The sequence below is a fragment of the Grus americana genome, chromosome 11 (genome assembly GCF_028858705.1).
Source record: "Grus americana isolate bGruAme1 chromosome 11, bGruAme1.mat, whole genome shotgun sequence".
In the NCBI taxonomy this organism is placed as follows: Eukaryota; Metazoa; Chordata; class Aves; order Gruiformes; family Gruidae; genus Grus; species Grus americana.
In genome coordinates this window covers 17,887,855-17,911,852 of record NC_072862.1, presented here as the reverse complement: position 1 = coordinate 17,911,852, position 23,998 = coordinate 17,887,855, and the positions used below count along the sequence as shown (strand labels likewise).

Here is a 23,998-nt window from a genome sequence, read left to right as displayed (position 1 = left end):
ACATGCCAACATACACAAAGCTCCCAGAGAGGCCGTGGAGGGGGATGTGCATAACGCAGCAGCAAATCCTCTGGGTTTAAGGGGGAGGTTTCCTTAAAAGAATTAAAGATATCACTGGTGCATTGCCCTGCCCCATTTTTTTTCACTTTCAAAGATTATTATTTGTGGCCAAGATGCTGCCTCCTCTGTCTGCTGGGCGCTGTATCTCCATGGGGCCCGGGCTCCTCACAGGTAGCTCGGCACAGCTTTTTTTTTCTGAGAACGACCCCTTCCAGAGCTTCAAAGATAAAAGTAAAACACAGTGGAAAAAAGTTCCCACCCTGATAACAGCTGTCCCTGTATCAGGTTTAACAAACCTTCCTTAATCTGTGATGAGAAGTTGGCAGGAGGTTGTTTATTAATTAGAAAAATTATGAAGAGGGAAAATTGGGGCAAAATGATGTTATCCCTTTCTTTTGTACAATATCAGTGACTGAGTATTGAAAACTTGCTAGACTGGTTAGCAGGAAGTGGGGGTGCTATTTCAGACCTGGCTTTGGGTATGTTGATGCTGTTTTAGCAAAGCACAGAAACCTCTGTGTCCCACAGACTTGCAGCGTGGATGCGACAGGGAAGCAAGATAAGTTATCTGCCAGAAACTTGGGATTTTGCTAACAGCTTTATTTCCAGATTGTCCTCAGGTTCAATTATTTGTGATGCTTCCCAGTAAGACAGTAAGTGCTCAGGACCCGGGATCTCTTTCTGTCTTTTAGTTTGGACCTCATCTAAAAAAATACATAGTGGAAGTAAAAGTGCATCCCTGGGACAAAGTCGCTCCCCATTTGTAACAGCAAGTTCTGTGCTCTCCTGTATGAATTGCAGGAATCCTTCCCTGTCCCCAGCCTTGCTGCTGTGCTGGAAAAGTTACTAGCTGCTGCTGCAGGACAGGAGATATTTATGGGTGAGAAGAAGAAATACAAAGCTGCCTGGATAAATTTTTGTTATATTTTTCTTCATCCTTGTGAATCTTAGTAAGTCCAATCATGGAAAATGTGTTTTCTTCCTCCCCCCCCCCCCCTTTTCATACTGAGAAGTAGTGACAGTGTCTGAAGAGCCCCAGAGTTTGAGGTTTTTAGGTCCTTTTGCACTCAAAAGTATCTCTTGTTGCACTGGTGGATTTAGATCCTTCCTCCAAGGTGATCTGAAGTCATTTCGCAGCATGTTGGTTCCTCAGAGCAAGAAGCTCTGGGTGCTGCAGGAGTGGCGCCCAGTGCACCAGCAGCAGTGGGCACTGGACATCAGCAGGGATGGCTGGCCGTGGTGGTTTGTACAGAAACGGGGCAGGGTGCTTGAGTCTGGGGACAAGGCTGAGCATGAGATTTTTCCTGTAGCTGCCTCAGCAAGCCACAAAGGGATGTGGGAGGGATTTCATGGCTTCCCTGGGTACTGGCTGGCTCCGTGCACCCAGGAGCGGGGCCGAGCCAACCACACAGCCTAAATCTGTGCTGTTAAAGCAGCTGGTTAACATCCATGCGATTTTACATGTAGGTGTTACAAAACCGATGACGGATCCACTTAATTAAAGCTAAAGCTTTGGCTCTTGGGAATCTTAGGCCACTAAGTGTATAATCCTGTGCATATTAAGGAATTAAAGCATTACATGAGTTGTAGAAGTTAATCAAATGTATAGAAATTGTAGTTTTTCTCTCTTAAAACATATGTATTTATATGTCCTGCTATAAATGCTACAGTGTTTGCAAGTAATATAAACAATCTGCGTGGAAGTAGTAAAGTTTATTTTTTAAAAAGTTACTTAAAGCACAAACCTTGTAAGACCAGGCTGTGTTCAAGGGACTCTCTATGGTGAGCTTGTCTGTTAAAGTAATAAATTATTGAGCCATGCCGTAGTGTCTCCTTGCAAATCTGAGACCACTGGAAGGGCCACTCTCCACCTGAACGCTTTCTAAAATAGCAATGAAGCAAACACAGATTCATGTATTTCCACAGGTTCTTTGTGTTAATTTAGAACAATTAATGGCATCATCTACCATGGAGTTATAAGGGGGAAAATGCTGTTAAAAAGCAACATGGAAAAGTGGTTTTGCATAGACAGACTGCAGGTTTAGTTGAGGCTGTCTGCTGTCCCAGAGCCAGCAGCACAGACAGGCAGCGAAATCATGGTGGTGAGGGCAGGAATTGGCCTTCACTTGCCCATGGCTGACAGGAGAGGAGTCTTCCCAGACCGCATCTCTTCACAGCAGCAGAAGCTTGCATGTTAACATACTGGTACGTGTATGTTCCTATAAATACATACAGGAACTAGGGGCTGATGCAACAGCTGCATATGCCTAAGAGATCCTCTGAACTGCAGCCTCAGGGGATGTTATTTTTCCTGTCCTGTTGATATTTTCAAGGTCTCAAACGTTTTAATTTTTTTTTGCACTGGGAATGAATGAACAAATGAATCCTTCTGAAAGCTTTCCAGTAAACCAAGCAAGCCTTGGAGGGGCACCCTGGACATGCAGCACAGCAATGGCTCGTGACAATTTGTTCCCCCACCCCTGTTTCTCACCTTGATTTCCCCAGATATAGAGCTGAGGAGGCAAACTTTTGAAATGGGTTCTGCCCAGGGTCTGTTTACCCCAATGCATAAAACCCAGTTATTTCCCCACAATGTGTTTAAAATGCTTTGTCAAAGAAACAGAAGTTACAACTACTTTGATGGAGAAATATCTTTTAAATAGTTATGCCATCTGTCTTGTGTTCGGAGGCTACGTAAACACGTGAGCAAGCATGTTTTTTAGGAATTATGTTAGTATAACACTGTCCATAATTATTTGTGTATAAAACTGGACTTGTAAGAGAATTTCTTTCTCCAGGGCTACAAGCCAACCCTTGACCAACAAAAACTTCACAAGAACTGCTCGAAATCCCTGTTGGATGAAGATTTTTATGACAGAATAGGAGGTGAAAAGAGTCATCCCACTCAGTCTCCAGGTAAGTTCAGCTGCAGAGCTCTTCCAGCACTAACCTTTTTTTGCAAACAGCCCTGCAGAGCGCATGGGTTCAAGGCAGCTCAGCTTTGCAGAATCCCCAGCTGGATGTGTCACAGCTGTGCTAGGGCTAGACAAGGCCAGATGTGCTCCCGTGCATGGCTGCTGTTGTGCTGATTTTTGGGTGGTTTGTGCCTTCTTCGTACAGTTACATATGTGTACGTATGGGCACTGACTTAGCACCTCTCTCTCCCTAGGAAGTCCAGGCAAGGTCTGATTACTTTGTTTTTACTGTTTAGCTAAAGACAAGCCACAACTGACTTTGCTATCTGACAAATGAGGATTATGGCTTGGCAGAGGAAGCAGAAAGGGACGTTTCAAGAGGCCCACTCCACACCTCTCGTGGGCCAGTTGGGCAGGGAGGTACAAGGTTTGAAGAAGTCACGAGCTGAAAAATCTCATACGGATGTTGCATGTCTCGGCAATCTCCAAATCTTTGACGTGCTTGAGATAACGTTAAGGATGTGTCCTTTCAAATTATTACTGTTGGATATGGTAGACATTCAGGTATCCAAAAATGCAGCGAGATCTGTGTTTAAAAAGAAAACCTAAAGATTTCTTAACTTTATGCTTTATGAAACATTACAATTCTAATGTTTAACAGCAAAGATCTGCTGGAAAAATAAACTTTAACCAAGTCCAAGTTTTACCTATGTTTAACATGTAAATATTAAGTTTCTGGGTCTCTTCAAAGTCTACATACTATCCCCAAGTACAAGTTACTCATTAACTGATTAAGATAAACTGAGTTTTCATTTGCAAATCTGGTCTTTCCAAAATGGAGGAGAGAACGTTTCTCGCTTTGATGGTCTTTTCCTCTCTTGTAATATTAGCAGAAACTATTGCTCAAAAGGTATTTGGTCTATTTTTTTTCTAACAATATCTTGTTTTCTCATTTGGTGATCTGGTGGTATTGTGGTAGCTGGCCAGGTAACTCCTCTGGTAACCACCACCTGTGGAGCCTCAGGTGTATTATGATGTGATTTCCCAGCTTTGGGTCATTTTAAGGCCTTCTTGTTTGTTTGTTTGGGCTGTTATAGTATAAACGTGGCAGGAGAACATTTGCAGATATGTGGTTGTGCTCTTCCCCAGAGATGTAAAATGTCAAGTTTGAGGGATCGATGGGTCTCCTTCAGCCACCACATGAGGTTTGGATCTTGACGCTGTGCCGTTACAGCAGGACCAAATGAGGACCATTGCAGTGCCAGGAGGTTTCTGATAGACGTTTAATAATATACATGGAACAGAAAAGAAGGGACTAGGCAGTTATTTGTACCATCTGGAGGAGCAAACTGTGGTTTGTATCATCAGGGTGCATGTCTTATTTTAAAAATATCAATATTAGAGGAATGGAGAAAGCCTTATGTTTGAAGGTTTTTATTTCTGTCATGCCTACACAGAAAAATGTGAAATGTGACTGAAATGCAGGTGGGTTCCTGGGAGGCAGGGATGGGACTTGTGGCTGCTGCAGGGGCAGCTGAGGGCTCTGCACAGGGGTAAGTTTTGCACGGGGCAAGCTCCTCCTGTGCCAGAAGGATGCTCCATGGGCAGCGATGGCCACCATGTGTCTGTGCTGCCCCAGTGAGCCACGGCTTGGGGCTCCTCAGTCGTGGCAAAACCTCCCCTCTGAACATGCCACGAGCAGGTTTGAGCATGGCAGGACAGTGAATGTGAGTGGAGGTGCTCGGGGATACTTGGAAAGCCTTTGGGAAGAGGTGCCCCCAGGAGGGACAATCCCAGCCTGGGCAGCGAGGGCCACAGGGATGCATGGGCAGGGAGAGGCACCCAAACTGCCAGGATCAGGAAATTGTTCTCTCAATGAATATTTTTGGGTTTTATCCTGTTGTCCTGGATTGTCAGTAGGCATCAGGAGATGGAGCCGGCTCTGGCAACGTACAATGAAAAAAAAAACAGCGACCCGTTACTCACACGGTGTTGGCTGTGGCACCTCTTGCACTTGACGGAGCACAAAGCTGTGGGCATAGCTTTGTATTGAATGGCCACGTTTAACGTGATTAAACTTTTGAATTTCAGCCAGTGAACCTAACTGAGAAGAGGCCAGTGGATGTTATTAATTAGTGGGCAAAGTACAGGAGATGAATTATCAAAATAACTGAAGATCAATTAACCATTCAAAAGATATGTGAGGCTGGAAAAGTTAAAATAGAAGTATGGTGATCTGCTTTGATACTGAGCTTTTTTATTTTAATAAACTATTGTGAGGCTGCTCATGTCCAGATCAACCCTTCTTAGTGTCACTGATGAAATGCAGGTAGGGCCTTTAAAACAGACATCCCAAATGCAAAAGGAGGATGTTTACAGAGGCAGGTTCTCCAGGTAATTCCTAGTCCAGTCACCCTGTGGGGTGTTCCTGGGCAGGTGCCCTCCTCCCCTGAGCATTGGGGGCCCTGGAAGCACCAGACCAGGAGAAACACAAGTGCTCAAAGGGCATCCCTGCTTGTGCAACCAGCGAGGGGTTGGAGGCCCATGCAGGGTTTCAAACCTGCTAAACATCGTATGTGACACAAGGCACCAAGCTGAAAAACATGCAGAAAAGTCAACAGCTGGGAGAGCAAATAAAAAGTCATGCAAAAAGCTAGCAGGTCTCTTTCCATGCGTCGAGCGCTCAGAGAGGCATCTGATTTTTCTGAGGTTAATCTTGGGCGATGTATTGGGGTGACACAGCAGCTGCTTCAGAGTACCATGATGAGAGAAGACCACAGAAAAAGCAGAAGCCTTCTGTGGAACAACAACACGCATGTAGCTGCAGATTTTGTGTGAGGCTGTAATAGCAGCTGCAGAGATGTGAATAAGCAGCCAGCCAGTCTGGTCATGAACAATTCCCCCTCCCCAGTTCTGGTCAGACCTTGTAACAGTTCATTCCTTCACCAAACTTTTCCAATAACATCACCCAGGTAAGGACTGCTCAGGAGCAACAACTGAGCATTTCTGTTTCAGCCTGTTTATTTGTTTTTTCCAGCATGCTATTGAAATCTACAGTCTCCACGTGGACTGCAAGGTCACATCACGATTTGCTCACACCATTATCACCAGCAAAATTGTCAACCGAGCTAATGAGTCCAGAGAGGCAACCTTTGAAGTGGAGCTACCCAAGACGGCCTTCATCACCAACTTCTCCATGTAGGACCAGTCCTTACCTGTGGTGTGAAGGAGGCAGCTCTAGGGGCTGAGAGCGGGGGGGCATTTATCTTTCTTCTCAGAGGGTGCTAAGCAAAAAGCACAAAGAGCGAAGCTCTGGAGGGTCCTGCACAAAATGCTCTGTGGGGCAAAGTAGTAGGCAGCCAAACAGAAAGAAGGTGGCCAGGGCAAAGCTGCCTGCTGCATAGGGTGGGTGGCAAACATACTTAGTGGTGGTGTTTCTCCTGCCCCAGCTTCCCTGAGAGAGGGCTGTGTTGTGGTGAGTCCTGGCATCCTCCTGGCCAGGGAGGGATGTGGGAGGCAAACAGTGTCCCCTGCTCCTGCCCCAAGGCCACAAAGTGCAGCATTCCTCTTGTTTCTTTCCCTAGTGCTTTCCTTCTAATATTAATTAATTTTTATGGAAATCAAACAGGTCCATCGATGGTAAAGTATACCCGGGAATAATAAAGGAGAAAGCTTCTGCTCAAAAGGAATATGACACTGCCGTCTCACATGGGCAGAGCGCTGGCCTCGTCAAGTACGTTGCCATTCTGAGTAAGACTGCTCCAACGCTCTTCCTCAGGTGCTTCTGTGGCTGGGGGTGGGTTAAACCCTGGAGCCAGCCACCTCTCAGTGGGGATAAATGTGAAAAGCAGCCTTGAGTTCTTGATGTGAGGTATGGGGGAGGTGTGTGTGTATATATAAATATATTCACATATATATATGATTTATATCTGGTCCTGCAATGGGCTTTAGTGGGAGGTGTAACTGTTCAGTGTTGCCTGGGACTTGCTGTCATGTGGGAGCACCTTGCTGGGCTGGGATGATGCTTAGTCGTTGAGTCTGCTTCCCTGCAAGCACACAGGACCGTGGCACTTGAGCAGACGTCGTGCTTTTGGGGTATATTTAATCTGGGCTTCCCATGTATTCAGTCCCAGTTCTGCTCGATCCCAGTCTGAGGCATGCAGAGGTTTCTGCTCCATTTCTCAGCTTGCATGTGCAGCACCCATGGCACACATGTAATATAATGTCACCCACAATGTTAAAAAAAAAAATCTTCTCTTTAATAAGATTTACTACTACTATTTATTTTTTATTTATTCCATGCAGCTCCTTAGCCATTATTTAGCACAATTCATAAAATTTGGCCACCACACACAAACCTTCCCCGCAGGAGGTAAATCTCTGTTCTCCCCCGCAAGAATCACAGGCAGAAAACTGGAGCAGTTTCACGTTTCCGTCAGCATTGCGGCCGCCAGCAAAGTCACTTTTGAGCTGATATACGAGGAGCTGCTGAAGCGTCAGCTGGGGAAGTTCGAGCTGCTGATCAAGGTCCGACCGAAGCAGCTTGTTAAGCACTTCCAGGTGAGCTGCCCCAGTGAGGGCTGGGCAGGGAGCACCACGGCATCTTTCAGGCACGGCTGTGTTTCCTCCAAGATGCTGACACCGACTTCTTCTCTGCTGTCAGATTGATGTGCACATCTTCGAGCCTCAAGGCATACGCTTCTTGGAGACAGACAGCACGTTCATGACAAACGAGTTAACTGAGGCGCTCACAAAAGTGCAGAATGAGACCAAGGTAAAGCAGCAGCTGCCAGATGTTACTGCCAGTGGTAGCTTTAAGTTATGTTGCTTTAAATCTTTTCTTCTGATTGCTTTGCAGGCTCATATTTTATTTAAGCCAACTGTAGATCAACAGAAGGTAAATCCTGAACTCGATGAAACCCTCCTCAATGGCGATTTTGTTGTGCGTTATGATGTTAAGAGAGATGCCACTGCAGGTGATATACAGGTAAAAAAGAAATAGAAATAAAAATACTTTCAGATCATAGATACATCTGAATATGAAATGCAATCAGAAAAACAGCAACATTTACTTTGGAAGACCAAGAGTGACAGGAAAAGCTATTTCCATTAATCTGAGGTCAGCAGGAACTTACGGCAATGTTCAGTAAAGCCCCAGAGACACCAGACACATTGCAAGAATGGATCATGCATGAAAAACAATCAGTCTTTCAAATTTTGTTTCAATACCAAATCTCTATTGCCACTTTATAGACATCTCTTTATAATCTGTTTTTATTATTATTTTGGCTAATCTTAGGTGTGTTTGCAGCTTCTTGTAAATGAAGCTTAAAGGAATATGATTTATATAGCTATTAAAATTACTGCTTGGTCTTCTTTTTAATTTTTTGTGACAACTGAGGCGTAACTAAAGAGAGCAGGAACTTAAAAATATTTATGGAATAATGCATATCCTAGGGAATAAAGTACATTGTTTTCCATACCATTTCACTAATGAAGTAGACATGGATGTGCTAAAAGATGGCAGTCACAGTCAATGAGCAAAGATGTGCTCATAGGCAATAATAAAGAGGTAATATAATATACAGTGATAATACAGATATATTATGCATGTGGCACTGAGGCATGTAATATATTTATTTATTTAAAAATATATAAGAAATACGTGTATGCTGTTCTTATGTAATTTGCTTTCTATAGATAGTCTCGCTTCCAGCTAGGAAATACATGTTAATAGTTCTTTGATTTGGGTTTATCTAGAAGAACAGAATGCTGAGTATGCACCCCCCCCTTCTTCCTATGCCAGAACGTTAAAATGCAATATTTATTTAGATGTAACTTTATACATGATTTCACATTCTGTATTTCAGATTGTCAATGGATATTTTGTGCACTACTTTGCACCCCATGAAATGCCAGTGTTTCCCAAAAATGTCATCTTTGTTATAGATCGAAGTGGCTCCATGGCAGGCAGAAAAATTGAACAGGTAACTTACCTCAAAGTACTGACTGCTGCCTGCATCAGTCACACACACCAGCCTTTCAAGGAAGTCACTCTGAATTTCACTTTTGAAACACATGCTGGTTTTGTATGCAGCAAATTTTTCAGACGTGTAGAAATGCTTGAAAATACATATGCACAGATTTAAGCTATTAAAAAGCAACATTTTTCCGATATGGCTATTCTCACAGGTATCAAACATTAAGGCAAAGAGCACTTTTTCTGTCTCTATCTTTGTATAATATTTTGCTTCTAATTTTTTTCTTTAATGAAGTAATTTGTCTGTTTTACCTTTGTTGATGACTGTGTGTGTAGCTTTGCTAGAGAGCAGACAAGTCCGCTACAGCCCTCATAGGTGTTTTTTTTGTCCCTGTAAGTTAAGTGAATCGGACATTTCTGACGTTCTCAACCTGAAAAATGCCGCTAGGACTAACTAAGGGCATCGGGCTACATCTTGAATAGTGCTGTAGAGAAACCCAGTTACTACACTGCAATTCCAATCCCAGTTCTGGAAGAGAAGCAGCAATACTCAAAGTGATTGTTTTCTCCTTGGAACAGACGAGGGATGCCCTGTTGAAGGTTTTGCAAGACCTCCGGCCAGAAGATCATTTCAGCTTTATCACCTTTAACAACAAAGTGGCAGAGTGGAAGAGCTCTTTGCTGCAAGCCACTGCAGAGAACGTGGCAAGTGCTGCAGGATTCGTGCAAACTCTTTCTGCTAGTGGAGGTAAAAGGCACCACCTGGATGCTTTTAACCACAAACATGCACCCAATATATTATATTGCTTAGAAAAAAAAAAATCATTATTTTTATTAGTCATATACTGCCACAGAAATCAGTGCTCACAAAGCAAGTAAGTTTTTAATACTTAAGAATGATGAGTGGGATAGAAAGGCTGGTTCTGGGAGTGGACAGATTGGTGACTACATTATGATATGGATATAGAGAGATGGTTACGTCACACCTATGAACCATACAAGTGACAAAGTTTTTCTCAGATTTTTATAACAGAGATGGCTGGAAGATTTCACAATAGTACATTTTTTCTAAAGAAAAAAGGCAATTCACTCAACATTTGACTGTAATTTGCCAGGTTTTTTTTTTTAATATCAAGGGTCCCCTTGTAAAATAAAATGCATCCGAAGTTATACTCCCGTGTAAGTCACGCTACAGAAATAAAATAGTCAAAATAAGCATGAAGCATTTCAATTGCTACATCGTTCAGTGTGCTTTATTATTTAGTTATAAGCATATCTAAAAGGCTATATCTCCTGCTAATGTTATGCTGTTAGTGTTAACATAGGTTTTCTTATCCCAGGCACTAACACCAATAAAGCCCACCAGTGCCCAGCTCTTTTCTTTGACTTCTCAAATAAGGCTAGGAGCTATTTCTTAAACATAGGCTAACAGATGACAGTGTGTTTATTTAAGCCCTTTTTAATGGCTTCAGACATGTTTGTATTTCCCATGCCTGTGGAAAATGCTCCCAAAAGAATATTCCAGCATTGCCATTGCAATATAATACACAATAATTAAGCCCGGTAGGCTAAACCCCTAAATCCTCATCTCTCTGAAGGACTACTTCCTGTAGAAAACTTTAAACAACTCTGCAGGGCCTCTGCAGATGAAGTACACAGATTTCTTCAGATGATTATCCTTTTTAGGTGAGTGATTCCTGCTTTCTCATTATAGGCACAGACATCAATCGTGCCCTGCTGACTGCCGTAAGCGTACTGGATAAATCCGAGAGGCTGCCAGAACGGAGCGTCTCCATGATTATTTTGCTGACAGATGGCCAGCCCACTTCTGGTGAGTAAATAGGTCCTCTATTTCCTTGATTTTTTTTTTTTTTTATATTTTACACTTGCACCCCAGATGTTGATAGACATAGTCTGTGTTTCAGAGGAGCTTTGGTGTAAGCAGACGGGGGGTATTGCTGGATTCAGGTCTGCCTCAGAGAGAGGACGATTATGAGAGTGCTCTGGCAAGGGCTGTAAGAAGTGATGGCAGAGCCTGCCTGTCCATAGCTACGCATCCTCTAGCTGGGAACTGTTTTGCTAAATACCATTGGCTTCCCAGTTTATAAACTCGAGGGAATTGTTGGAGATACTCCAGGCACAGCTGAAACGTGAAAATAAAATACTTAGAGCCAATATACAGACATTTTGCATATATTCTGTACAGACCCATTTGAGAGGTATTGTTTATGTTTCTTCACCCTCCTTCCTTGCCCCAAACTTGAGATATTTTCAAGGTGCCTCTTGTTTTGTATTCTTTTCCATGTCTAGATCTTAACTAGTGATCAGCTGTGATAGCACAAACCAGAGGGTTGAGCTAGAAATATTGGGTTAAATAAAAAGTAACTCCCGATGCAATGCCACAAACATCACTTGTTCTGAACAGGAGTTTATCTAAGTTTTGTGTGGCACCAGCATCTCTCTGAGGCCAGCAATATTAGTTCAGATGTGTGCTCTCTAATAAGATCAGTCTGTCTTTCAGATCATATCTTTCAGATCATGTCAGCCATACTGCTCTGGGGTTGGTTTATTTGTTTTGGGTTTTTTAATAAAATTCAGCTCACGGTGCTGCCTGCTCAGCACAGCCACAGTGAGTGTCCAGCATCCCCGAGCACATTGCACATTCACAAGTGGGCTAGAAATCAGGCCAGAGTGGAGTGCCAGGCAAATACATGCGGTGTTATTGCATACAATGCCTTCCTTGGCAAAGCAGGCTGAAAGGGAAAAATCTGAGTTGCTCCCATGATATTGCTACAGGCAGTGAGAGGTCCTGCCTGGAAATGCTGATAGAGAAGCTCTCCATACAGAGCCATCAGCAGCTCTTCAAATAGGATAAGATGATGGTGTGAAAATCTTTTCCCCAGGGGCTGGGAGAGGAGCATGGCTGAGTTAATTTGCAGCTTGGCTGAATTACACCATTAACCAATCTATTCTTCTCTGAATTCACACACATAATTTTTATGGATGGTACTTATCTTCCCAACCTTGATCAAGTGTTTCAATCCCTTGCACTGTCAACTTGTAGTGTGTGTGTGTGTGTCCCCTTTGTCCTAAAAACCTCCTCTGGCCCCCGTAACCTTGTAAAATATTTTGCAGCCATGATGATATGAGTAGAAGTTAGTAAAGGTCATTAAGGGGGAGGTTCTGGTACTCCATAAGCAGAGTGGTGCTTTCATCTGCAACTCAATTAACAGAATTGTCCCATATATTTTTAATATTTTATTCTGGCTTATTTTGAAAATACTTTAGGCAGAATTTTCCATTATACCTGCTGCTGTCTTTTTGTACCTTAAAAAAACAAACAAGGGTGTTTTTGTTTCAATTACAGGTGAGAGTAATGTGGAAGTAATTCAAGAAAACATTCAGAAAGCAGTCAATGGCAAATATGCCCTTTTCTGCCTTGGCTTTGGGTTTGATGTCAGTTATAAGTTCCTGGAGAAAATGGCCCTAAGCAATGGGGGAATAGCACGTCGTATATATGAAAATGCGGATGCAGCCTTGCAGCTCCAGGTCAGGACTAAGGAATGTGCCAGAGAAGCCATCTCTCAGCTACAATTTATGTCTAGTCTTAGCAGCAAAACCACAGATTTTCTGAGATGAAGAGTTGGGTTTGAGTTTATCTGTTAATTTTGGGGAGGGAGGAAGGAAATTTTGGGGTATCTCAGGGGTTGTACCCTAACCGTGACTCAAAGCTGAAGTCCTCAAATCAGCTGCATCTGGACAAACCTGGAAATTCACATATTTGTGTGCCTCTGCAGAAAAACAAATTGTCCAGGGGAGGTGATGGTGGGAAAACTTCTGTTCTTGGGTATGATTTCAAACCGCTTGAAGTACCACCATTGGAAGCTGTTTGTTATGGTTTCCCTAAAAATCAGCAGGTAGTCTGAGGCACCTACAGGCAAACTGGCTCTGCAGTACCACCAGCCTGGGTCTTTCCTGTCCGTCTGGAGAGGGGTTATAACTTTTGGGACATTCTGGTTTTTGGGAAGCCACTTCTACCTGTTTTGGCGATGTGCAGGGACTGGATTTGCTTAACACCAGCTCCAGTTCAGAAAAAGAAAGATTAATCCTTAGGATTAGTTGAGTTTAAAAAAATTATATGTGAAAAGTGGCTAAAGCTAAACACCTAACTGGGTGGGATGGTGATAACAGGTATGTTGCTTGGGTACTTGAATTACTGTGGGAAATACAGTTTATATGGCATTGCCAGTCTGGCTGGAGAAGATGTGCTGAACCCTGGGAGGAAACATTTTATTTTATTTTTTTTCCTAGGTCTGCAGCAGTCTTACACTGCTGAAGAAAAAGCTTTGCTTCTTTCTTTTTAAGGGGGTTTTAGTCATTGAATGTATTGCTTTGAATAATTTTGCAGTCACTTGTGCATGCTCTCTCTCTTCTCTTTAGGGCTTTTATCAAGAGGTGGCTACCCCAATATTAATGAAAATTGAAATGCAGTATCCAGAAAACGCTGTTGAGGGATTAACCAAGAACAATTTCCAGCTGTTTTTTGAAGGATCTGAAATTATAGTATCTGGAAAAATTAGCAATGAGCTTGATCTTTTGCCAGTAGAAATTAAAGCTCAGTCAGTAAGTGTTTAGTTTTCTAACTGTGAAAAACATATCTCCCTTCTGTCTTTTATGGTGCAATAGGAGACTTCAGGAAGTCTTTTGTGTGCCATATATGTTCTCTACATTTGGGCATTCAGCTGTGTTCCCGTTTTAGGAAAATATTTGAGAATTCGAACAATTTTCCTCTCCTGAATTTGCCACAAAAGAAAAACCTTGAAGTATATCCACAAATAAGCAAACAGCAATTTTAATCCTTTCAAAACCATAATATTTTGGTCTTTCAAGCAGCTTTAGGAAACTAGTTTGTGTTTTTAGAATGAAGAAGGAAATCTCAATTATTTGTCTCAAAAATGTTGAAATAGAACAATTTCATTACTTCCTTTTTTCAACATTGTTTCAAGTCCAGAAATATGTATTCAAAATACATGCTGCTTTGGTAGTTTTTTCCAATGGGAAAGGACAAAATTGAATCACAAAAAGGGCAGTTTGATATTGAAAGATGTTCTTAGTGTGACTATAAAAGAAATCCGGAACTGTTCTTTTGATTGTCAGTTTTCTCCCACTTCAGCATGCTAGTGACTTGACTCTTAAAGAAGAAGCAAATGTCAAAGAGAAGGAGCAAGTATTTCAAAATCAAAGTTACATCTTTGGAAATTTCATAGAGAGACTGTGGGCTTACTTAACCATTCAACAGCTTCTGGAAAAATCGTAAGCTATTTTAATGTGTCATATTACAAATTTCTAAATTCTTCAAACACAAATGCCTTATTCACAAATTATATGATGGGAAAACACAAAGAAACAGAAATATTCCTTCAGATAGTATTAAAGACATAGTATACTAGAAGAATATTAGATTACTGTATGAGGAACATGAGGTGCCTTTCAGTTTATGATAGCACTGTATCATTAAGTGTGTGTATGTATGTATACACACATATGAAAACATAATATAAAATATTCTTCATGACATTAATATGAAATAGATTTTAGTTGCAATGGATTGTGTTGAGCTGCTGTTACACATCCAGAACTATTGTCTGTAGATCAGTGAATGGCAATAGCTAGTAAAGAGAACAATAAGTATGTCCATAAGACATTTCATAGTTCATATATCTATTATTTTTATCTGTTTGAACCATACATAAACTCCAGTGTTGCAAATAATGAAGCTTCTCCATAATTTCAAGCATGTGAGCAGCTGAGTTATCCTAATAAGACTACTCACCCTTCAATAATAAAAAATATCTGTTACGACACAGCTAATATGAAAAAGAATCTGAAGACCACCTGCTCATAGTCTCTACACCTTATTTCTTCATCATTAACACAGACTTTAGTATTTCAGCACAGGAAGAGGAGCAGAAAACCCTGGAGGCGCAAGCCTTAGAGCTGTCTCTGCGGTTCAGCTTCGTTACGCCCCTCACCTCCATGGTGGTCACCAAACCCGCTGGCCAGCAGCAGACGGAGCTGGCGAACAAACCCACCGAAGCTGGTAAAAGGGGCATTGAACAACCCCCCCCCCCCCGAAATATGCTGCTGTTATTGATAATTTATTGTTGACCTCCAGTATAGGCTGATTTTATAGTGATGTGACATGGTAATAAGCCACATCGGAGGCAGGAGCTCAGGGATTAGCTTCCTTTCAAAATAAAACATACAGGATTTTTTTTTAAAAGGTGAAGTGGTGAAATGGGCACTGCTATTGAATGGAAAATAATTTGTTTAAATATTAACTAAAAGTAAGTTCACAATTGTTACTCAGCATTCCTGCCATTGCAAAGGGATTCTGCACTTTACAAAGTGGAAAAATAAATGCAGGGGAGGAAAGCACGCCATCGCTAGGAGTCTTGCATGTGCTCTATCTACCTATCCTTTAAGACAAAAAAGCTCATCACCTGATGCCCAACACTCACTTGTCCCAGTTTTCTGGTCTGCACATGGGTAAAGTCATTTAGTGTCAACTGCATGACACTAATCTGTCCTTTCTTGTGTTAGATAATGAGAAGCTCAGCAGTTTTCCAATAGGAGGTAAATGTTTTCTTCTTTTTCAGATGCATATTTCCATAATAATTTCTGAGGGGGGGGAGGGGGCAAAAAAACCCTCATTGTCGTCGTTCTAGAGAGGGAAGTATCTGAGATTTGGAAAAATATGTGAAGCAAAACATAAGCAATGGCTGCCAAGGTCTGCGTAGGGTTTGGGTGGATAACATGGTCAAAGGGAGAAAATCTTCCGTTCAGAGAGTCTTCAAGGCCAAAGTTGTCTTTACTCGTGAGGAAAAGTTGTTCAAGTGAATGGTGCTAATGATGTTTTCTGCTTCTTCCTACCATGTGCAAAGCATCTGCCAAAAAATTAAGCTTAAGATATTTTGGAATGACTTCTGAGGATGATTTAAGTATTTTTTTCTCTCTTTCTGAAAATGATAGATCCGTTTGAATATTAATTTTAAACTTCCAGCATTATTAATCTGATAATCTCAGCTATGATAGCAATGCTTTTATAGGTGAAGAGCCACAATACAATTGTGAATAAAATAGATACTCTCTTTTCTTTCTCCAGATGCTTATAGACTGAGGAGTGGATCACCTCCTGGTAAGTGCTCCTCCTTTTTTTTATTCAGAATAATTTTATAAAGTTTACTTCATAAGTAGGTTTGTAGCAACATTACTTTAATAAATACATTTTGATTGTGGATGCTCACTTGATAAACAATTTAGTTCTTCTTATATGTATTTCAGTCCACAGATATTTTATAATGAAGTATAAACTTTTGAAAACAATCTTGGTCCCTTTTCAGAAATAAAAAAAGTATTATACCTCCTGAAAATAAATGTGAAAGATCTGGAAAAGCATATATTAGTAAGCTGAAGGAAATGGGTGTAAAAACAAATTTAAAAAAATTTACCAGTCCTGGGGTTTGCTGTGTGAAGCCTGTGTGGGGCACAGCCATCTGCACAATGACAACACCTGTCCTGCATGGAGGAAATCCCAGGGCGCTGCAGCGGCAGAGCTCGGCATCACCACGAGCTCCCCTAGAGCAGAGCAGAGAAGGCACTGGCTGCTGCCTGCACAGGATCTGCACATGTGCACTCGTGGATGTATCCAAAAAAGTCAGTGGGCAATAAGCGAGAGGGATTCCCTGTTTTAAATGCTGGGGAGGGAGATGTAAGGCATGACCTCAAACCAACAAAACATTGGAAAAACCTTTTATTTCAGGTCGATGGCGCTCTGAGCCCCAATCTGGCAGCAACAAGAAGCTGTCGTCAGTAGGTAGTTATTCACGGTCGCGTGCGAGAGGAGCTGGGGTGGGCATGCTGGGTTTGGTGCTGCATAGTGGCTGTTGAAAATGCAGCTCTAAGCCCTCCCGCAGCACAGGTTGAGCATGCCGCGGTGGCACGGTCAGTCCTAAGAGAAATAGGCACTGGGCATTGTGCTTTGTTTCCCCATTGGGACATCTTGTTTTAAGCAAAGCTCTCCATAGAACCCAGTGAAGAACTCTGGTAAAAAGGCTTCTGTCACAGTATTCTTCCTGGTTAATTAGCTGACTTAGAGAAAATGTTTCTTTAAATTCTTCTTACTAATTTTAATTATTTCAGTTGTCAGGCTAAGAGACAAAATAAGAGCACAACCTCTTGGTAAGTAATATACTAGTCCCATTTTAATAATTAATGTAACTATAATGTACAGTTTTTCACACAATGTTTTTTCTGACTGCATCAATTGGTCTAAGGAAACCCTTTACCTCTTCTTGCAAACCTTAGCAGGTTCTTTCCACATAAGTGAAAAATATCCCTGTATCCCATGAGAAAGCGTCTCTGGCTTGAGGATATAACCACCAACAGAAAAGTACTACAACAGATCTTCAGCCTCAGCTTTTTTAAGAACTCATTGTTCTCAATATACTCTAAGTTTAAAAATCTGTTGTTTTCATTCGTATCAAGATACTATGTCTGGGTGTACTTTTCAATAATTATTACTGTGTTGATTTTAATCATTCTAATCTATAAAAGCTATAACTAATATTTTAGGTATAAATTAAGTAATTGTGCTGTGCCTATCCACAGAGCACAGGCTAGCTTTTTTTCTTTGCATGCTAACATTGTTGTTCTGGCTTTTCAGCCAACGAATATCCGCAGCTTCTCTTGCAATTACCCAAACAAAATGAAATAATCTGTTTAAATACTGATGGAAAAGCACAGCCCTCTGTCCACCTGCTGTCAGATCCAGAGCAAGGTGAGTGAGCCTGGTTACCCATGATACCAAGCACAAGGACAGTCACTTTGGTCTAAGTTGTTTCAGCACCAAAGCTGAAGCAGTTGTATTAAGGTCCCTTGTACCTTAAAAGCACGTCACTTGACAAATTGGTGTCGATGTTATTAAAGGACTCACTGTGATGGGGAAGCTTGGGGACAGAACAAATCACTTTGTGCAGTTTGAAATTACCTATGTGAATCCCCCTGCACAAATCCACGTCTCCACGGGTGAGATTGTCCTAAGCCACAATAACGAGAGCTCTCAGCTGCCATGGACGAAGTCAGCCACTTCCACCATCCAGGGGTAAGAAACATCTCCCTGTCCTTTCCCAAACTTGAAAATGTGAGTCAGATCTTTTTTGCATCCAGGCCTCCACTTTCACATTTGCTTCAAGTAAATGCTTCCAAGTGTCCTTATCTGGTGAGTAACAATGTGAGCAGAAGCAGGGTACTTTCACAATCCCCCATTTCAAATACAGAGAACAAAAATGGTTTGATTTTCATTCTCCATGCCTGTGTAAGAGAATCAAACAACTGCACCACCAGCCTGCCTTTCTGCTTCGGCATCAGAGGCAGAACGTTTATCTTCCAAAGAAAAGGACCCGCTGCGGCACGTGGCAGCCCCTGTGCCACCACCATGCTGGCTGCCACCAGGCACTTTGTGTTCTCTAACCGCAGAGCGAGTACTGCAAAGTGATGGCTTTGACATTTACTGTCTCTCTTATACATCCGTTGGCTCCACACAGGCTGAAGTTCTCTTTCTCCTCAGTTTTAGCAATAACTCACTTCTAGACAGCTGACATTTTTTATGGGAAGGCATAAAGTGTTTGAATAGCTGTCTGTAACTAAATGCCTGCTGTTGGAGAAAGAGTACTGTAAATGTAGACTTCATTTGTCGGACTAATTAGAGCAGGATGCCTCACTACCCCAAGAAAGAGCTGAATGGAGCTGGAATGAACCTCCGAGAGGGCCTGCTCTTGGTCTGGGGCAGAAAGGACACACAGCACTCCCTCCCTTATAGGCAACTCTACACAATAACAGAAGTTCTAAACCAACTGCTTTCAATTAGTTTTGTAATCCAAACGGAGCCGAGAACATGCTGGATTTATGCCCCTCTATAATTCATCATCTGCCAAGTGGAATGATCCTCCTGCTTCAAACCAGCCCCCAAGCCCTTGCAGCCGCGGCGCATTGTACACCAGTGCACGTGGGCGTGTGTTTGTCAAACCTCATCTGCAAGGGAGAAAAATGACGCTGGATGTTTGTGTTCTGCAAGCCCACACCTGGGCCCGAAAAAGAATTAATGGGTTAGAAGAAAGGCAGGGTCTGAAAATACTTGTGAAATATCCATGAAAAAAGTATTTGACTTGTTCATAAAATAGATTGAATTATTTTCTCATCTATCTTTTTTGTCATTAAAATGGCAAAAAAATATTCTTTTTTACCCATCCAAACATTTCTTGTCATTATGGATAATCAGATGTTTTCATCAGAAAAAAATTGTTCTCTGTTGGCATATTTGCATGTAATCTGATAAGGGAGATATCTGATGTGTAGCATAGAGAGAAAAGATAGGCTGCTTGATATTTTCTACCTTAAAAATAACCACCAACAGATCATGAAAAATGCAATTGCAAAGAGATAAAAGGCAAAAATTAAATTCTTTTCATCAATTAATATGTCAGGTAGTTAAATAAATATTCTGTCTTCATATTCTTCTTGGAAATAACATCATAATTTACTTCCTAGGCTGAGAGTCTCAGTTGAAAAGGAAAGGAGTGTTACAGCATCGTTGTCTGATACAGTCACTGTAAAAGTTTCCTTTGTAAAGTTTCCAGATGGTTTCCTTGGGCTATATTTCTTGAACACCGACCGTTTCTCTGACAAAGTCAGTGGAATTCTGGGTATGTATCATTACGGATGTATGCAGCAAAGAAGGGTGATCTTGGAACTAAGCTCCTGCAGGGAGAATATGGTGGAGGGTTTTTTCAGCCTCATCATAAGCCCTCACTCAGATTTTATTTCCTTGGGTCCTGACAAGCTCTCATGAGAGTCACTGGGCAGGCACGGCAGCAGGAATGCTATAATTCACAGGGTTCTGGAGAAACTTTACACTTAATTTCTTATTTCCAGTCATCTAACATCACCTTTTACTGCACAGCAATCCAGCCCCTACTCCATGAAGAGGGGAGGTCTTACCCTGGAAACGGAACATAATGCTCTTCCACTCACCAGTGGTATAACCCTAAATAGACTATTATGGGTTTAGAAAATGTTAAAATAAGACTAAAATAATAGTTGGGCTTAACCTCAACAGTGCTGTGGAATGACATGGTTTATGCAGCAAATTCATTTGATGTCAAATAATGGACTATAAATAATAGTCCATGGACATAAAATTGTAAACAATCAGGGTTACAAAATGAAAACAAGCTGGTCCTGAACATCTCAGCTCCAAAAATCCTGATGGGACTAAAGTTGAAGTTGTTTCAAAAACTTTGCAAACAAAGATGCTGCATATTCTAAAACCGTGAAAAACAAACAAAAAAGCGAAAACCCATCAGAGCAAGACTCACACTGGAGGAGCATTAGGGATAACAGGAGATCACAGCTGAAACATGGAATTCTCTTCACTTACTAAGGGAGCTTCCAAATGTGCTCGTTTGCTTGCTTGCTTGCTTTCTGAGGCAGGTGGCTGCTTTCCTGGTGTTAGAGCTGCCGTTTGGGTTAAATGAACAACAAACTCCGATGGTTTGCATTTTTGAATCATTTGTGTGTCTGTTGCTTAGGTCAATTTTATTCACAAGCACAATTTGAGAATAATTCCAACATCAATCAGAGAGCTGACGAAAGACTCTTAAGCGTGTCTGGATCTGAGCACAAAGTTACCAGGTAACAGATATGGGATAAGGGGGTGTGATGTACATGCTTTGAGAAGTATTTTGTCAGCTAATACCAGAGATCAAAAGAAATTAAACTAAGGGAGTGTTTGTCTGTAAGAATACACCTCTTTGGTGTAAATAATAGGAACTTGTGCTTGAATTTTTCCCTAACAGTCTGAATTTGTTGCTTGTCAAGTGATCCTACAGGGCTCAGGGCTTCTATTTTGTTGGGAGGGGAACTCGTACCCTGGGGCTACGGTTTGCATAAAAATGCCAAATAAAGTAAGGTTCTGCTGCCTCGTTTGCATGGATAAGGGAGGGGTTTCCTCAGTTGGATTTACCACAAGAAATATTCAACTTCAGTTGCTTTTAGTAAGTGTTTGTGATGTGGCAGAACTGCTGTGAGGGTGTGGCTTCTGCTCATTGTCCCGGCGTGTCCCCATGGCGGCTGCCTCCAGCTCTGGGAGTAGAGAGGTGCCAGCTCTGCCCACGCACAGTCCCTCTTGACTCCTGGTACCAAATATAAGGTCAATCCTGGGCCTGCCCCTTGGTTCTTCTATCATGCATATTTTTGTTGTTTTGGTTTTGTTTCAGGCAATACAAGAAAGATTACAGGCTCGAGTCAACCAGTGATCCTGTTTCCTGCTGGTCAATAGATGTAACTCCCTAGAAAAGAGTATTCTGGGAAAGAAAACTATGCAAATGATGCTCTTCCAAATAGTTTTGATACTTTCATCAAGAAAACCAGGCAGTTAAAGCCTTATCTGCTACTGTATCTAAATGTCACACTTTACCTCAAAATAATTACACTTTCAAGATGAGAATGTACTTGCTTGTTGTTTGTTTGGTTTTTTTAAATGGTTGCTAATACTCAGTGTGGTTATGTTGTTGAAGATTTATGTGAATGAACTAAATAAAATTGGCCTTATCAGCTCACAGTTTGATATGGACACACAAGCTTAGGTCTCCGAATAAAAATAAGTAGTGGCATCACCCAGTCCAACAAACATCTTGTGCGCACAGTAATAGATTTCTACAATATACGCTCTCCACCCAGTTACAAATGATGGTGTTCTTGAAGTATATGTTTTGTAAAAAGAGTATGAAGTTGAAAGCAGTATTAGTTTACCATTTCTCTCATTTTTTATTTTATGGAAAAAAGCAGCCTTGCTGAATTAGGGTTCTTTGGAAATGGTTCTGTAACAACGCCCAAAGCTGATGAAATGGGCAGTAGGACTGTGAGTGGGAGTGGCACCTCACACTGGCTGCAGTCCTGTTCCTTGTTGCAGTTTCTGAGGCTCTGCTCTTAAAACATCTGCAGAACAGACATTGACTTCTTGCAAAAGACAGTACTGCAACCCTGAAATTTAGCAGGTTTTTTTGGCACCATTTCATACAACATTTTGTAAACATTGGCAGATGTTTTACAAATAAGGAAGAACTTGAAACATGTGGTGCATGGAGGTGACACTTCAGAGGAATTGTATGCACAGAAGCCTCTGCCCCTGGAATGCAGTTGTAGTTTTGGTCTTCAGGTTTTTTCACAAATTTTAATTCCAAAGTTATTTTGTGTTTTAGAATTTCAGTTCCTGTGTATCTTTGAAGCTATAAATATGCCAGCATTGTAGAAGATTTAACAAAAGTTGCTTTCTATCCTGCCAGTAATATATAACTGGGAAAATCTTATTATTTTGAAGCAATGTACTAAAAGAGAAGCAATTTCTTGCCTAAGTCAGTAAGATAAAGCAAACTATGTAATCAGAAGCCTGTTTTTTTAAAAGAACTGTGTAGACACAATACCAAGATACATTTGTGTGAATTGCTTGTACTTCCAAGATGCGGATTTGGCTGGACAAATTACATGACAGACAATGTGGAATTTGGAAACTGGACACACCATCTTGCTTGCTTCGTCACATCATAAACAGGCTTACCCACTTGAAAAGCAGGAGATTATTTCCATTATAAATGAACTTGGTGTTTGACTTACATGCTGGCGATGCCAGGTTTTATCAGCAGACTTACCGCAAGCTAAAAATTCCATGCTTTCAGCTATGGAGCGTCTACACGTGGCCTCCTGCACCTGCCCGCTACCTGTGGGAACAGCAAATAGCTCCGAAAGGGGGAGCAGCCAGGCACGGCTGGTGGGCAGCTCTCACCCCATGCCCTCTGCTCTAAGCGAGGCTCAAGCGCGTGCAGACCATTGAGAGCCACTCTTCTAACCTGTCTGCTGAAACCTGCAGTGCTGGCGGTTCCCCAAACACCCCAAGGCAGCTTGATGCCCTTTTAATGCAATTCTTTGCTGCAAAGGAGCAGATCCTGCAAACCTCAACAGATGGGAAAAAACCCCCAGATGTTGGCCTTCGTCCAGTAACTTTTTATACAGTTGGGTTCCCCTCTGCCCCCCCCCCGCTTCCTACCACTTCTCTGCAAAGCTGTTCCTATCCTCTGGACTGCATCCAATTTGCTTATGCTGCATTGAGATGCTGCGCCCAGAGCTGCCAGGGGACTGACTGCACGTGCGGCTGCCCCCGGCTGATGCAGCCTCTCAGGTCTGGAAAGAACTGCTGTGCCCACAGGGATGTCTGTCTGTTCTGCAGCAGCCCTACGTCGCTGCAGTTACGACTACTCCCAAATCCTTCCCGCAGTGCTGCTTCCCCTCTGCACATGTGCTTTCCACTCCCTAAGTATGTTCCATTTCACTCTTTCTCATTTGAATTGTGTCTTTATTTGTTGTTGAGCCACTCTTCTCCTTCCCGGCCTTTCCAAGCCCCCGAGTTCTGATGGGCTTCTGATTTCCTGCGCTCCCTTCCATTGCTCAAGAAGGTGAAGGCAGACGCAGGAATGAATTCTGTAATTTCTAATTCCGATGCACAATACACTGTGTATCTCACGCGCTTCTCTTTTAACCAGCATTGTACCAATTGGTGGTAGGAGTAAAATTTTTATCTAACGGTAAGCATCTGTCTGCCGCTTCTCTCTCCCCCTATTGTCACCTTTAGCTACATTTGCAGTTTTTTCCTCTGCTGCAGGAATCTTGGACGAACTGCATATTAAAAAGGGGATTTTTTTTTTCTGTCTCCACCAGCGTAAGAGGGAGTTTCTCAGGCTGCCACAGAAGCCACACCAAAGCAGACTAGAACCCCTGAGGTCAACTTCTGATGAGACTCCTGCCACCTCTGGAGATTTGCCTCATCCTACAAATCAAATGGGGACGCTCTGGCTGAGGCTCTGCCCAGCATTGCCTGCTGCCTAAACTTTGCCAGCCAGGTAGGTCAAGATCTGCCGTCCACTGCTGCGGG

The 23,998-nt window shown here is 42.1% G+C and overlaps 1 protein-coding gene across 1 annotated transcript; it reads left to right on the top strand.

The window, feature by feature from the left end:
* The first annotated feature begins 3,792 nt into the window (after positions 1-3,792).
* LOC129211373 (inter-alpha-trypsin inhibitor heavy chain H4-like) lies at positions 3,793-21,524 on the top strand. Its single transcript, XM_054838391.1, has 22 exons — positions 3,793-3,885; positions 6,013-6,173; positions 6,604-6,708; positions 7,373-7,535; positions 7,639-7,749; positions 7,834-7,962; positions 8,846-8,962; positions 9,535-9,703; positions 10,670-10,786; positions 12,323-12,504; positions 13,396-13,578; positions 14,129-14,268; positions 14,901-15,055; positions 15,559-15,591; positions 16,121-16,153; positions 16,778-16,831; positions 17,158-17,196; positions 17,681-17,794; positions 17,944-18,118; positions 19,564-19,718; positions 20,604-20,706; positions 21,291-21,524. Exons 1-22 carry the CDS (start codon positions 3,811-3,813, stop codon positions 21,364-21,366), a joined length of 2,589 nt encoding a protein of 862 aa, XP_054694366.1. The 5' UTR covers positions 3,793-3,810; the 3' UTR covers positions 21,367-21,524.
* The last annotated feature ends 2,474 nt before the right edge of the window (positions 21,525-23,998 follow it).

Coding starts and splice junctions, on each gene's coding strand:
- LOC129211373 (XM_054838391.1), top strand. CDS start 3,811: ATGGAGGAGAGAACGTTTCTCGCTTTGATGGTCTTTTCCTCTCTTGTA. Junction 3,886..6,012: donor CAGAAACTATTGCTCAAAAG/GTATTTGGTCTA, acceptor TGTTTTTTCCAG/CATGCTATTGAAATCTACAG. Junction 14,269..14,900: donor CAACAGCTTCTGGAAAAATC/GTAAGCTATTTT, acceptor CACAGACTTTAG/TATTTCAGCACAGGAAGAGG.